Source organism: Eleginops maclovinus, chromosome 22 (assembly GCF_036324505.1).
Source record: "Eleginops maclovinus isolate JMC-PN-2008 ecotype Puerto Natales chromosome 22, JC_Emac_rtc_rv5, whole genome shotgun sequence".
NCBI lineage: Eukaryota > Metazoa > Chordata > Actinopteri > Perciformes > Eleginopidae > Eleginops > Eleginops maclovinus.
In genome coordinates, this window is record NC_086370.1 from 18294837 (window position 1) to 18310810 (window position 15974).

At 39.4% G+C, this 15974-nt stretch overlaps 1 protein-coding gene across 1 annotated transcript in view; it reads right to left on the bottom strand.

Annotated features, from left to right (window-relative positions):
• ccser2a (coiled-coil serine-rich protein 2a) overlaps positions 1-15974 on the bottom strand; it is a 53627-nt gene that overhangs the window by 23662 nt on the left and 13991 nt on the right. Inside the window, 2 exon segments of the mRNA XM_063874999.1 lie at positions 5503-5596; positions 15728-15939. Of these exon segments, the coding sequence (XP_063731069.1) occupies positions 5503-5596; positions 15728-15939 (306 nt within the window).

The window sequence follows — 15974 nt, forward strand, 5'->3', positions numbered from 1 at the left end:
ACATTTTCAAGGAGGTAAAAGGACACAGTATTTGGCAACACTCAATAGCACACAGCTGTGAAATGAACCGTGGCCGCAACAAAATTGACAACTAACAGAGCGAGACCCTCAGGAAATCAAAAGGACCCTTGAATATCTATATTCCAAATAGAAAAGGGAGAAAGAGAGATAGATAAAAGAAAGATAAAGAATTACTGGGCAGATTGAAAGACACCCATCCAAGGAATGGTGGCATTTGATATACTTTACCCTGAGTGTCACCACATAGCATAGGAGCAGCCTGAATCTGAACTATTACATTCCAGGGAACTTCAGCGCTTCCACAAACTTCTATTCAGCTCGGAAAAACTCCTCTAAAAAGTCATTCAAAAGGAATATATTCCAACTTGAGGTTGAGAAATCCACAAAAGCAAAGAAACTCAGACGGAGAGTGGAGAGAAATGTCTCCTTGTCCAGTCAGCTGGTGAGCAGTTAAAGGGCCGGTGAGAGAAAGTCTACCAAGAACCCACTCTGTCTGCTTCTGTCTTTGTTGACAGACTTGTTTTTCTGGGAACTCCCTAGGAACTGCAGCTGGGGAGAAATGACTGTGGTGGTGGTGGTGGTGGTGGTGGGGGAGCAGCCGGGGTAACTGTTTTGTGTCCAAGATAGAAAGTCACCAGCTGTAGCAGGAAAGGGGGAGAAGCTGGGGCCTCTCTCTCTTCGGTCACGGGACCCGGTAACTGGATGAAACTATTACGTGAGGCCCCTTCTACCCATCCCTTTTTGTCTTCGTCTCCACTTCCTGATCTGTGGCAGAATCAGGGTGTCTTTGGGAGGGAGGGAACACCCTTTCCTATCCCGTGTCTCAAGGCCTGCCCTCTTGGCTGGGTCTAACTGGACTCTTCAGCTTGTCTTGCTTTCACTCTGACGCTCATGACACTAGCACTAGCCATGACACACTGCGCTATAAATATGGCCGCTTCCCAAAAAGGAGTAGGAAGGGACAACACGCAGATTCACATTCCTCTGGAGTGAACAGTACTCTCCCTCTCTCTGTCGGTTTGCTTCTCTCAAAAACAAATCACTGTTAACAGACTGGAGAATGACAGCAAAGGTGTAAAGATGCCTCCGTGATGTATTTGCAGTTGAATGTTTAATAGGCACAACCTAGCTTAAACTAATGCAGTCTAATACAACAGGCCCGCAATAAATTTGTACCATCTGTAAGGTTGTAATGTTCCGCTTTGTCCAAGCAGTTTTAGAGAGGTGTTGAGCTAATGTTATTTTCATTTTGGAGGATGTAGTTTATATCAATGACAGTAGACTAAATATTATAAAAGCTGATGAATAACTTCATAAAAGGTAGGATTTAATGCAGAGCTGTTGCTAGGGGTGCCTGACACCTAACAATTGTACATTTGCATAGGTGCGTGTGCCCACCCATATATTTCAATGTGCCCATTGGCCCTGAATGTTTTTTTGACAGGGCTTGCTTTAGGTGTAACGAGGGAAAATTCACTTCCTAGAATTCATCATGTTTGATAATAGGTGAGGTTATACTGCCCATAGTCATGTATGTGACCCACACCACCAAATGAATCAATAATAACGTTGTCAACACTATTATTATGTGGTAATATGATGAACTGATCACCTTTAACACCCACAAAGAAGCTAACCTTCTGTATCCCAATGAGATTGGCAATTGATTACATCCACAATGGGAAAATGAGTGAAAGCGAAAGCACTGTAGACTGAAATAGATATCATATCAAGATGGTAAGGGGGGGGGGGGGGGAGTCACGTGATCAGCTGGACAGAGATGGCGGCTTAAAGTTTAGCTCCTAGCCCAACCGTGTCAAATAGTTGTTTTATTTGGTTCCAACTTCGACATTTTACCATTTTATGTTCGATAAAGTTTGCTACTCCCAATGGCACTATCTGACCATAAAGGGGTCCTCTGCTCCACCACCCTAGGCCGACTGTCTCAATGTGCTGTTAGATGGCGTTTCAATTCCTCTTTATTGAATAATGAATCCTATGTCGCACAGTTTATTGCAGAATTCCAGATATTTGCAGGAATTAATGTTGGCTCTGTAGAAGATCCAAGGATCTTGTGGGACGCGATAAAAGGTTTTATAAGGAGCAATACCATACTATTCTGCTCAAATGCAAACAAAGCTAGGTCACTCCAACTGCAAAACCTCGAAGCTGAATTCACCAGATTAGACTCATTGATGCAAACAAGTTTTACTGATCAAATAGCTTTAGAACGGTCACTAGTCAAGAAAGAAATAAACAACATTCTGAAACGGAAATCTGAATTTCTAATTCATAGAACGAGACAGCGTTATTATTTCCAGGGCGCTAGACCTAGTCATCTTCTTGCCATGAGAATCAGGTCCAGTGACCATTTTTCAGACATCCCTGCCATTAAATCTTCAGATGGCAATATCAGAACTGACCCTGTTGAAATAAATAAATCCTTTCAGACATTTTATGCTAATTTGTATGAATCAGAGGTTACTTAAAACACACTGTGACAGATGGTTAAATCAGCTTGACTTGCCTCAATTATCAGTAGAGGAATCAGCTGACTTAGACAATGTGATCACTATAGAAGAATTAACAATGGCAGTACAGAGTATGCAAAAGGGAAAGTCACCAGGTTTTGATGGGATCCCCCCTGAATTTTATGTTACTTTTTGGGAACAGTTGGGTCCATTCCTGCTTGACATGGTGAACTTCTCAATTGAGAAGGGTGAATTTTCAAGGGATGTTAACACTGCCTTGATATCCTTACTCTTGAAAAAGATTAAGGATCCTACAGAGTGCTCTAGCTATCGTCCCCTTAGCCTGTTAAACTCTGATTTAAAAATCCTTGCTAAGCTCCTAGCCCGAGTGGTCATTCCTATGGTCAGTCTTAGAGGTGATGGGCTTTGGTAACACTTTCATTGGCATGATTAATCCAGGGAATATGGAAGCCTATCAGGCTTCAAAATTAACTGGTCTAAGTCTGCATTACTCCATCTAAACGATTCTGCTTGCAATTCAATCATCCCTGCTAACATCCCCATTGTTAAACAGTTTAAATACTTAGGTATTGAGGTTTTTCTTTGTTTAAACCAGATTATTAAGCATAACTATTCTGTTGCTCTGAACCACATATTGAAAGATATGGAAAAATGGATGAGTCTCCCCATGTCTATTCAAGCCCGTATCTCTGTGGTTAAAATGAACGTTTTACCCAGGATTAATTTTGTGAGCTCTATGCTACCTCTTTCCCCTCCTTCTGATTATTGGCACAAATTAGAGTCAGCAGTATCTAAATTTATTTGGAATGGCAAACGGCCGAGACTTAAAAAGTCTACTCTGCAGAGGAGGAAAGAGGATGGTGGTCTTTCAGTTCCCAATTTCAAACTTTATTTTTGGTCTTTGCGTTAAGGCCTCTCCTTACATGGTTCGACCCAGATACCTCTGTGTGCTGGCGTGCTTTAGAAAGTGCTATGACAGAACCATGGTCACTCCATGACGTTCTTTTTGCCAATATCTCTAATAAACAGTGCCAGCTGCGCTTTGGCCCCATTATCTCTCATCTTATCAAAACTTGGAGATTGGTTGAAACATATTGCCATATACCATGCAATTGGCATACACTTTCTCCACTATTCAACAATAAAGCACTCCTGATTGGTGGGAGGCCTATAGCAGCGCCACATTGGGAACAGAGGGGGGTTCATTATCTAAAAGACATTTTTAGCGTGACTGGCTTGTTACCTTTTTCCGACTTACAAAATTCATTCAGTCTACCACGTTCCTCATTTTTCTTTTACCTTCAATTAAGATCAGCACTCAAGGCATATGGTGTCCCCTGGCAGAGATCTTTGCCCATCCATCCTATCCGGAAATTATTTACAATGCAGCAAAAAACCAGCGGTATGGTATCCAAGCTTTATTAGTTTTTGGTGATACCTGGCCGCTTCAGCCTTCCTATTGAGAGGATCTGGGAACGCGATTGCCCAGACCTGGACATTGATCTCGACTGGCATGATGTATGGTCTAGCATTCCAGAAATATCACGCAATCCAGACCATCAGCAGATTCATTATAATTTCATTCATAGCACATATCTCACGCCTGTGAAAATGCATCACATGAAAGTAATTACCAGCCGTTATGCACTTTCTGTCCACTAAAAGCTCAAGGTACATATCTTCACATGTTCTGGGAATGCTCTCCTGTTTGTCAGTTTTGGAACAATATTGCATCCAAGTTATCTGCCTTGATTAATGATACTGTACCTGTAACTATCAGTGTCTTGATTCTAAATGATTTGTCAGTGCTTCAGCTCTCTAAAATTCAAAAGCGTGCTACATTTGCCGGACTTACAGCCGCTAAGAGAATGATTGCAACCCGTTGGAAACCACCTCATGACTTTTTCGAACATGGACCCTTTCCTTTTTGGATGTCATATATATGGAGATCTCTACAGCTCGTATAAATGGAGCATCAGAAAAGAATTTGGGCACTTGGCTCAACATTGCAGTCTTTGAAAATATGCTGTAGATGTGTGCTATAGCCTTCTTACTTCTATTTGCACATATGGTTGGTCCCTTATGTCTTATTATATGTCTGTTCCTCCGTCAATGTTGCAGACATCATTCTTACTGTTGTGTTTTATTATGTCTCCCTCCCCTTTCCTTCTTCCCTCCCTGTGTGTTTTTTGGTCCTGGGACACCTCTTTTTGTCTCAGCATATAGTTTGTAATTTGAAAGAGCGCTCATGTGATGGTGCTCTGCCACCTCTGTGATTATTCTGAATAAAAACATTTGATCACAACAAAAAGATGGTAGCGGGGGGTGTTAAGCTATTCAACTAATCATGCTAACACCAGACTGCTGTTGTCAAGGCGATCAAATTTAGCCTCTGATCTTCTGAGCCTATGTATGCAATGTGGATGTGCTGGTACCATACGCAACTGTTTGTGCATCTGTTCTTATAAACAGAGGCAGCATGGATTCTGATCCAAGTCAGCTGCCTACCTGTCATTCAAGGCTAGTTGTGAAGAGTGTTGGAGTTGTAATTAAATAACTCTTCAGCAAACAAATATTAGGAGTAACAGCACATAGTAAACAACCAGGTGTCCATTTAAAGATGCTAGTGGATATTGCAGAGACAATTCTTCACCCAAGGCACAATGGGATTTAATCTATTCGAGACATTATATGCCCTTAAAGGATAATGCTGGGAATAGAATGCTCAGGCCTTGGTTAATGCTTTAATTTACAATTATGATCAGAGCACTTACGCTGGAGGTGTCCAAACAATAATGGATTATACTTCCAGCCAATGAAACCAAAGCATTTCTGATGGCCATAGAATAACCTCGCAAATTTAAATGCTGTATATGAGAAATTCAATGTGTGTGTGTGTGTGTGTGTGTGTGTGTGTGTGTGTGTGTGTGTGTGTGTGTGTGTGTGTGTGTGTGTGTGTGTGTGTGTGTGTGTGTGTTTTTGTTCTGACCATGCAAGCCATCCTCTGGGAGGTCCACATCCAGCATGAGGTCATCATCATCCAGCTCTCCTGATGCCGGATGGTCCAGGTTGTTAAGGATATCCTGAGAAACACGAAAATCACAGGTAAAAATCATTTCGTTGGAAGGCATTAGATAACATTATGGGTGCATTTAAGGCACATTATGAGTGCATTATATAGTTTTTCCTCTGTAAATGGGTTCTTGTTCAGGAAGTCCAACTGATGGGGGATAATTATCTAGACACCAGGGGCCAGATTCATGTAAGTCAAAAACACACAGTGCATTGAAGGAAAAATATACAGACGCAGTCTTTGCCTGGGATTTATAAAGTGTATATTTTTGTACATTTAACTACTTCCTAATCCTCCAAATAGCCAGAGATGAATGTGTGCATAAATCAGGATCCTTCTGTCCTTGGTCTGGCCTTAGCAATGTCTTCCAAAGCAGCTTTTAGTTGCTACAAACCCATATTTTATTATGAGACATAAAAACCATAACTTTTTAGCACACAACAGGTTTAATGGATGCTGTGACATAAAGTGCTGTTTTTCCTTTTTAAATGGAGACTGCAGGGTGTTTGATAGATACAGAAATGGACCCGAGGGCTATGTCATTTATTCATTCTATTAATACTCAGCTTTGAGGAACATATCATTTATATAGAACAGAATGACATTCTGAACTCTTGTAATTATATGGTGCTTTTCATTGCGTTTGACATTTGCACATTACATGTCCTTTATCTTTATTCGTTCTATTCTCCGTAATTGTTTCATGTCGTCATTAACTACCAGAACTTGTGCAGGACTGTCAAATACTTTCCCCGTGATACGGTTTCACGTGACTCTTTCACTCTAGCAGCAAATGATTCCCTTCAACATAATACAGACACAGATAACCGAACACACTTCTGGGAAACTATCACTCATTTATGAGTATAATACAGAACACTTTGAAAAGCCAACAAAAATACTACTCATTACAGCCTCAGAATGTGCAGTTAGTCCGACTGCTGTGCTGCTGTCTGCCGAATAATTCAAAGCATACCCAAAAGCAGAGAACTGAATCAATAGTTCAAAGCTTTATTTTTCAAGGCAATTTTGGGCTTTATGAAACTAAATTGACAGGGCTTTGACTAAAGGACACAAGCATAAAATGAGTCATTATAGTAAATCTCATGTGTTTCACAATTACTGCCTGGTACTCAGTGTGCCAGACTTAATGAAGAAGGAAAATGAATAAAATTGAACAAACAGCTCCTACTTCTGCAACCTCCAAATACTGTCAACCAAGATGTTTGAATTCCCATCATCGTTTGTTCATCCGTTCATCCATTTACCAATACCGTCAATGGGTCAGATGCTCTTTTTTTAAAACAGCCTACACTCACATATATCTGGTGAATTGTTACTAATATACTGACTGAAGACTTTGATCCTTCAACACAGTACTGAGGTACAACTCTTACATTGTTTTTTGGCTCCAGACATTTGAACTCTATATCTTTTCAGCCGTCTGACAGTTCACCTTTGTGTATTCAAAAGCTTTGCCAACTCGTAGAGAACACCTGCCATCAACACAACAAAAGAGGTGTACCAGTAGCAGAGACCAGTCATACATCAGTTTCTGTACTTTATTTCTTTCAGCCAGTGTTTGACCAAACCCACAGCTCAGTGCAAAATAATACACTAAGGTGTGTAAGCTGGAAAAGAAAAATGGACCTCTAAGAGACTCTATGGTCCCGGGGGATTCGAATGAAATCTATTGTGTTAAGACTGAAGGATGGCGGCCAGAGAAATGCTGTGTAGACATATGTTCAGTCTCTGTTGTATCAGTCAAATAAAGAGTTTATTTTCTTCAGTTACAGACACAGATGGATCATAAATAAAAGCTTTCGACTCATTTATGACTCACTCAGAATTGCCTTGATGTCTCTATTGTGGGTAATGTTGTTTGTAGGTGCATTGTGAGTTACACTAACATTTTTAATTGTGTTTCTCATTCTTCCCACGTATTGCACACATCAGGAGTGCTCAAGGACACCTCCAGTTGTAGGAGGAAAGAGGGATTGACGATTGATGTTGGAGAGTAATTATTATTATATAACAGAATAATGGAATTACATTTAAAATAAATGTCATAAAGCAGGTTTAGTTCCTGAGAAAAAAAACATAATTAAATTACAGTTTAAAAAAGGTACAAAAAGATTACATTTGATCATATTAAGTAATCTGTAGAAGTTAATATAAATGATGTTGCTCTGTGTGATCAGTGTTCAGTCCTCTTGCAGGGTTTAGACTCATTTTAAAAATAATGTTAAAAAGGCATCAAAAAAGGCATCAAATGTTAGAAGATGTTTTACTTTGACAAAGTGACTCCAGGCTATATTGGTGTGTGAGGTTTTGGGATCCTGTTCTTGAGCTCTGTTCTATTATACAAGTTAAGTAAGTAAATATCAATGATTAAAATATTATCAGCACAACTTGCTGTGTGTTTAATATTGAATCCCAATAAATGCATGTGTTGTGGACACTCGGATAAACAGAGAGGTCAATATCTGTTAGGAACGGTTATTAAAATGCAGCCAAACAGCAGTTTTGAGCCAATTAAAATAAGGCTATTGTGCCTGTTCTCACTCAGGGAATGACTTGTAGGAGTATATGAATTTGACATTATGGCATACACATTTTCGATCCATCTCTGACACACAGAGATGCTCAATCAATCGAAACCCTGCAGCAAGAGAAGCCTTTAAAATGGTAACAGCCGAGAGAAGGTCTTCCAGCATGCTCAGTTTCATGGCACACTCTCTGCTCCCACCGTCAGTACCGCATGAATCTTACAACAAACACGGCTTCATCAAACACTGATTAAAACCTTTAAGATCACAGGGAAAGTTTTGATGCTGAACTTTTCTCTTTGACAGTTTGCCCACGAGTGACCCAGAATCCTTCACACCCGAATTCCAAAGCGAAAATGAAAGCTCATTACAGTAACCTTAATTCTCTTCATTGCTATCTTTTTGGAGCTTCTGATTTTCCATTTGCACATTTGTGGGTTGAATGTGAATTAGCCACAGTGCATGATCATCCAAAAAGGCAAATTTGGAAGGTGAATTTCAGTTTTAACTACTTTTTAGAACTCCACAAACTTCAGCACTGGGTTAAAGAGTCAAATCAATAGCTGCGAGGGAGAGGACTTGCCTGACCGTTCTTGTTTTTCCTCAGATGGCTCTGTCTTTCTCTTCTCTTTTGTCTCACGCAATGTAAGCTTCTCTTTTCAACCCAGCACTTTTGTATTTGGTTGTAATGACATCTCAGTTGAGCTATTTTTGTCAGAGAGGAGGGCTACAAATCAGGATCATTATTTTTTATGAAGGTCAAAGGCTTCCCAGAATAATGCTCTCAGAAATACGGAAATATTATGTGATAGCCTATGCTTTGTCTTTACATTGAAATGTATTGTGTTTGGGGGTGCTGTTCCCAGCTGCTGCTGTCTCTTGTGTGACATTAGCACCAGTACTTAACAGTATCATTTCTTATTCTCTATATCTTGGGATTCGCTTGTGGTTTTAATGGAGGGTATGTCCTCTACCTCGATCATTTCCAGATGTCATTGTAATTCATTTACTAGAACTAGGTCTTTAAGTACAGAGAGGGAGTGCTGCCTTATGGGAAAGTGAATGTATGGAAATGTACTACAAACTGTCAACAAAAACTGTACTTGGCAAGGAGTCAAATTTATTGAAAGAAATACTGACCAGTTTCAAATAAAGGCTCTAACCAACATCCTCCTGTGTTATCATGACACAATTGGAAAAATAGGTACTATAGATACTAGAAATAGGTAGAGGATTTTGTATGTCTTTGAAACTTGAACAACCGTCTGCTAAAATTGTGCTGAGCCGTGACTGCTCAACCGAAGACTTAATCCAAATCTTCAATATTGTTTACCGTTACAGCCAGAACAATATTGCTATAAATCGCCATATCCTTTCAATTAGCGTTCATTTCTGAGGTGTTATGATATGCGCAGGAAAACACTCAGACAAAAAAAACAGAGGCAGAGTGAAACAGGAACACGGAGTAAACTGATTTAATGAGCGATGGAGCTACAGAACAGAGCAAAATACAGGTATGTAACTCTCAAATCAGCAGTATGCTTTCCCAGCTCAGTCTTTTTGCAATTTCATTTTGTGCTCAAGTTGTGCGTACTTTGAACAAATTGACAACAATGTGCTTCCTACGTCAAAGTGTATGTACCTTAGACATAAAACAAAGACTGTCAACAAAGGAGTCGTTCTGCACTCCACTGCCAAACAAGCAGGCACCTCAGGCTTCAGTTCACACATTGTATAGTTTTATGAAAAGGCTTTGTTTCTTAAAAATAATAGTGTGGTTACTGTTATTTGTGTAAATCGTTTTATTTAATTGTTTATTGCTATTTAAAGTACAATTAGTGCCCTGCTTGATTTGAATGACCTTCGTTTGAGAGAGATGTACCGGGATTGTGATGCTTAATTTATGTTTTTCATTTTCCTCATCTGTTAGATACAAAATGCAAGAGTGAAAAACAATATACTGTAGGGAGTTACTGTGTCTGCCAATTAGGTAAACACCACAGTTGCAAATAAAGCCATTAAAAATCCAACGCTTTGTAAAAAATAATACATTTTTGTGGACAAATATTGTGTCAAAATGTGATTACATGTTTTATTATATTTTCTGTATATATATGGATGTAAACTGAACAAAACACTCTGCGAATGTTAGTAAAGGCAGCTTATGTTTCACACAAGCCTAACCACTCAGCTGAATTAAACTACATCATGAAGAAGAAAATCAACTATCCATGAGAGACTACATTCTGAATTTCATTGGCATAATTTTAAAAAATCCCAAGGCGCATGACATGTAAATGAGAATACTGCAAGTTGAATTGGAAATTGAGTGGGGAAATGTTCAACAAATCAATGTTTTACAAGGTTAGTGCTGACAGTGAGAAATATATTATTCTACTTTATAAAATAGTGTATTTTAACTATAACCATTTTATAGACGTAACTTTGTACATGTATTATGCATTATAAACCTGATGGAAAGCCATTCAGTGGGTCACCTCTCCTAGTTACGAATAGGTCTGCCGCTGATGACGCTTTTTAAAGTTCAAACTACAACATCTGTCTCTCAAACCTAGTTTCTTTGTTTAGATAAACTTCCTATGATACCATATTCGAGGCCTTTTTTTCTCCATGATCTAGAAAATCGTTTTTCATGTATCGAGTCCTAAATTAAACTTCAGTTTGAGGTTACGCTTTGAACATGAGTTAGAGTCCATATTAATGTAAACTGTTACTGACACAGTGTGGGGGCTGTCAGTCATTTTACTGCAGGTAAAATACAGTCAATAAAACTGATTCTATTTAATCAACCAAGTCTTGTCTGTGAAAATGGTTTAGCCTTTATGTTCTAATCAGCTAATATATAATCGCCTTCATCTCTCATGGGGACCAAATAAGCAGCCAATTTAAGATTTACAAAATGTGAGGCTGTGTGGAGAGGGTGGTTATAATAGGCAGCATGGTAATGATTGGTGGTAAAATAATAGTCACGACTCTGGTCGGGAACCAAAGGGAGTCATGGATAATGATAGAAGTGTAGGCTGCAATTTGGGAATGACTCAGAGTGCTGTTGCCATAAGTAGCTTGGGATGGTCTCTATTGAAAGCAATGAATGCAGCAAAAGGGGACACACAGAGAAACAGTGTTTACCTTAAAAGGCTGCTGCTGTCAAATTAAAATAAAGACAAACAAAAGCAGGTGAGCTATAAGCCTCATTAATGCAGCAGCATAGTTGGTTCACTGGCAGCATGTTCCATAAATGGCTGAGCACTCTGCAGACAAAAGGCTTAAGCACTTCACTCATTTAAACACTAATGAATTGACCCGTCTCAACATGGCTCCACAAAAGCCTAAAATTAGAGGCTAAATAAATAAATTAGGGATAAGAGGCAGCAGGTAACTGTGCAGCTTTAAGGTAGCTGGATGGATTACAGTACCACCAGGATTTTGTTTAATACACAGAAAGGGAAATGGGTAAAACATTGACGGGAAAACCACACTGCTAAAATAAAGGAAATGGCAGCAGCTGCAGCACATTTCAAGCAAGGTTTCATGCTGTGAGGATGGACAAGGGGCTGTAGTTAAAAAGGGAATTTACTTCTTTAATTAGAGCCATTCCAAAACACCATAACATTAAGCTTTGCTAAATCCAAAGTTGCTCATCTATTTAAATAAGACCATTAAGATTTAGTTAGTGTAAAGAGAAATCTTGACACCAGACAGTGTAATGCAATATATAAACACGCACAATGCTTACTACAAAGACTGATAGAGTGGTCATGTGTTTGACGAGAATCTGGTAGATCTGTAGATTCTATTTATGTTGTGTTCTAGTATTTGGCAAATACAGAGAGGTATGTAGTTAACAATATAAAGCAGTCCAAAAACACAACAACAACACATCTACAGACAAACTGCTAATTCCATCCTCTGACACTGTTTCAACAGACAACATCATAAGCTGCACAGAGGTTATTGTGATTTTTTCACAGCTTTTCTAGGACCTTATCCATTTATGATTGCTAGCGAGCAAACCCAAATACTCCTAAACACTTCTACCATTTAAATATAAATTGTTTCTTGGTCTAGCGATGCCGTTGCGCTGCATGATGAATTGCACTGAGGCCAGGGAAACATTAACAGGCGCTGTGTAAAGGGGCCCTCCATCTCACAATGCCAATTTTGCAAAGCTGGTAGTGTACTGAGCTGCATTGTGCATCATGGGAGTGTTATTATCAGCTCAGGTAGCCTACTCCTTGATTTTGCACAAAGGCAAAAAAATGCAGATGGAGTCATATATAGCCAGAAAAATACTGGGACACACAAGCAAGGAACACCAGAAGCACTGTGAGTTGTGTAAGGACACACAGTGCCTCCATGTGGACAGAACACGCCACTGCAGTGAAGCTTGCCAGGAGCTTAATATCTTATCCAATGTTTCATGCCAACAAGGAACAAACACAGGCGAGTTTTGCTTACATAAATGCTATAAACACTAGGTGCGTTCTTTTTTTAAGAGGTTTTAATTTTACTTTTCACTCAGAGCCATGATTGCATGTCATTCCTTTTTAATTACCCTAGCATCTAATTCAGAGCAGGAGGCTGATGCATTCAAAAGACCAAAACAAAAAAGCTATCAGCAAATTCTTGGCCTTTTATCCGACTATTAACATACTGTCACTGTCATTACAGACCTGATGGATTACGCAGCATTAATCTGAAAGAATCACAAATTATTTTGGACACAGACACACGCTTTGTGACAAGATTATATTTGCAGTTTCCCAAGGAACTATTTACTCAAGGAACAAAGGCAGAATGAGTAAGAGAGAGAGACAGACAGATGGGAAGAAAATAGGATGAAAAGGTTGGAATAGAAAGAGCTCAGTGCATCTAATTACAGTAAGTGGGCTCATTTCCTCTCATCAAATAGCCCAGTTAGATATCTCAAAGGCAGATTCCCCATAGATCCGATCTTAACACATCAGCAATCAGTCACTGAATCTCACCCTATTCTTCTTCATTTACTTTTTCCTCTTAAGAAAAGGCTTCACACAAGCAACAAATCATTCTTGTATTTGCAGACTTTTAGCACTGTTGGGTTTCGTTGCATCGGCCTACAGCGGCAAGATGGCTGCTGCTGATTACAGTCACAGGAGACACACATCATCCAGTTAAATACAAACTAGCCGCCCTGTGACTGTTTCATTCTGCAGAATATCACAGCATTGGATTTGGACTTCACATATTCAAATCACCAACTTTTTTGCACAATTATTTGAATAACAAAATGACAGGGTATTATGTTACAAGTTAAATAATGTTGCCCTATTCAATTAACTCCTGCCAAGCCACGTAGAGAGCATCTTGTACTTCCAAATTGTTTTGTGGTACAATCAGTAGAGGATACGTTTACTCTTTACTCCTAATATTGGATAAAACGTAGGATTGGAGTAACAAAAAAAAATCTAGATTTATTTTTCTGTAATATGAACAAATGGCTGATTTTACGTAATATTTCAAAACATCAAACAAGTCTACCACATGACAGTAACATGAAGAATGACTCCTAATCAGACTCACATGGCTACAGCGTGTGTGCTGGTACTGACAGCACCAATGCACACCTACAGATAGAGCGTGCACAGAGCAATAACACACACACGCACACACACACACGCACACAACCACACACACACACACACACACACACACACACACCTTGTCCTTTTCTTTTTGTTTCGGTTACTTTGCCAAATTACCATTACAAAGTACCACTACTGTGAGATAAACATGTTACATTTTCAGTGGCTCAGAGTTTTTGTCATCATCACATGGTATAACAGTAAACACATAAAGCGTATTAGATCATTTCTAATCCAGCTCATTTTAAGCTCTTTACGCATTCCTGAGATCAGGTGCCGAGGTACAGGAATACAGAGAACCAAAGAGAGGGCCAGCAATGCTATTAGAACACAGTTGGTGGCCGGGTCAGCATTCCTCTCAGGGAGAGAGAAGCCTTGGCATGAAACCGGCTGTGAGAGCTGGCAGAAACCTCAAGACACTTTTGCTTTCCTTTTCAGCCTTTGTTCTGCTCGTTTAATCCCTAATTATAAAAGGAAGGAGGAATCATTTAAAAAGGGAACTGATTAATGGACTAAACATTGTACAGTGTGTGTGTGTGTGTGTGTGTGTGTGTGTGTGTGTGTGTGTGTGTGTGTGTGTGTGTGTGTGTGTTGTTCTAAAGATTTCCGTACAGTACAATTAAAAAGTGTATTAGCTGAACAGAGTCAAGGGAAATTGCACTTAATGCTATCACAAAAGAGACCTACATTACTGTACACCAACACTTTGATTGACCAACTCTTACAAAAGTGTTTACTTTTTTTAAATCACAGACCAAAGAGATGAAAGTTGAAATTGTATACTACTGATTATTTCTAAGTTTTTACATAAAAAAACTATATTTCTTTTATAGCATTTTTTTTTTAAATTATTTCTATTTATAAGACTATAAAACTAGGATAATAGTGAAGCTAAGGAAACATAAGCTTCCTCACACCCTGAATGAGGATAATCTAAAGCATGCTCCTGAAGCTTACATCTTGGCCTATCATGATGTCATAAAAAGTCATGTCATACCCTTTACCTTTCTTTCAACCCTCTCACTGTTAAAAACGACAGCACTTGGAAATGAACGCACTTCTCACTCACAAGCAGATTCTTGTCCAACTAGCACTCAGGTCAAGCTGCACTAGCTTTAAGTGTTACTGAAGTCTTAGCCTTATTGACCTCATCATCGCTCAAGCATTTTGGCTGTTCTCCTCCCCTTTCTCTTCCTGAGATGTACCACAAAGCAATATGTCAGTTCACATCAAGAGAGGAGTGGAGAACATTAGGTGCTCGTTGGCAGCTGCTTCAACAGGAGAGCTTACTGCTTATCAGTTTAAATATGATATTATACAACAACACAAAGGACATGCCTGGAGCTGTCATTCATTTACTTTCAATGAGTCAATCACAGAATATTTTCCCTGAGAGGCTTCTTAATCTGACAGATTGTATATTGAGTGAGGTAACATATTAAGTTCATATGAGTTTTTTGAAATACATCTTTGTTTTATTCTGTAATTTTCTTGATTAAAAGTGAATTTGATATGATTTGACAACAGAGGGACGGAAAAGAACTGAGGCAAAAGGCTTTAATAAGAATCCATTTTTAGGACTGACATATTAAAGGTTCTTTGAGCTGTTGTCGAAATGATTTGACTATACTGTGACCAAATGTTTTATAAAATATGTATTTTATGGGTGGAAAATGACTCAACAGGCCACCCTGAACCTTGCAGGAAAATGCTGACAGAGTCTACAGGTAAGGTCTTAACCATGTCATGAAACTGAAAATAGTTGAATTTGAACGCCCACTGAGCAGCTCATGACTCACACATCCATGCAGTCAACCTGCTCAACTCCTCCCTATCTCCCACTTAGCTCCTTGCCAACTTAAAAACATTTTTCTAAATTATGCAGTGGGTGAATTAGGCTGAGACTTTGGGGTAAAGTTACACAAAAAAGCTGGAAATGGGACTCACCATGCTGTTGAGGTCGGAATCATCGTAGCTGTCACACGGATGTGTCCCCGGCCCCCCAAGTGGCTCGAGACCATCCTCATCCCACATGTAGGTTCCACCAGAGCTGTTGGATGGCGACAGCTCCACGGACGAAGCCTGAAGGACATCACCCTGCTCTGAAGACAAGCCCAGCGGCCCCTGCGAGTCTTGCATAGGGCTTTCTTCTTTATGTCCTGCAGAAGATAAATAAACACTTCTGAAAAACTGA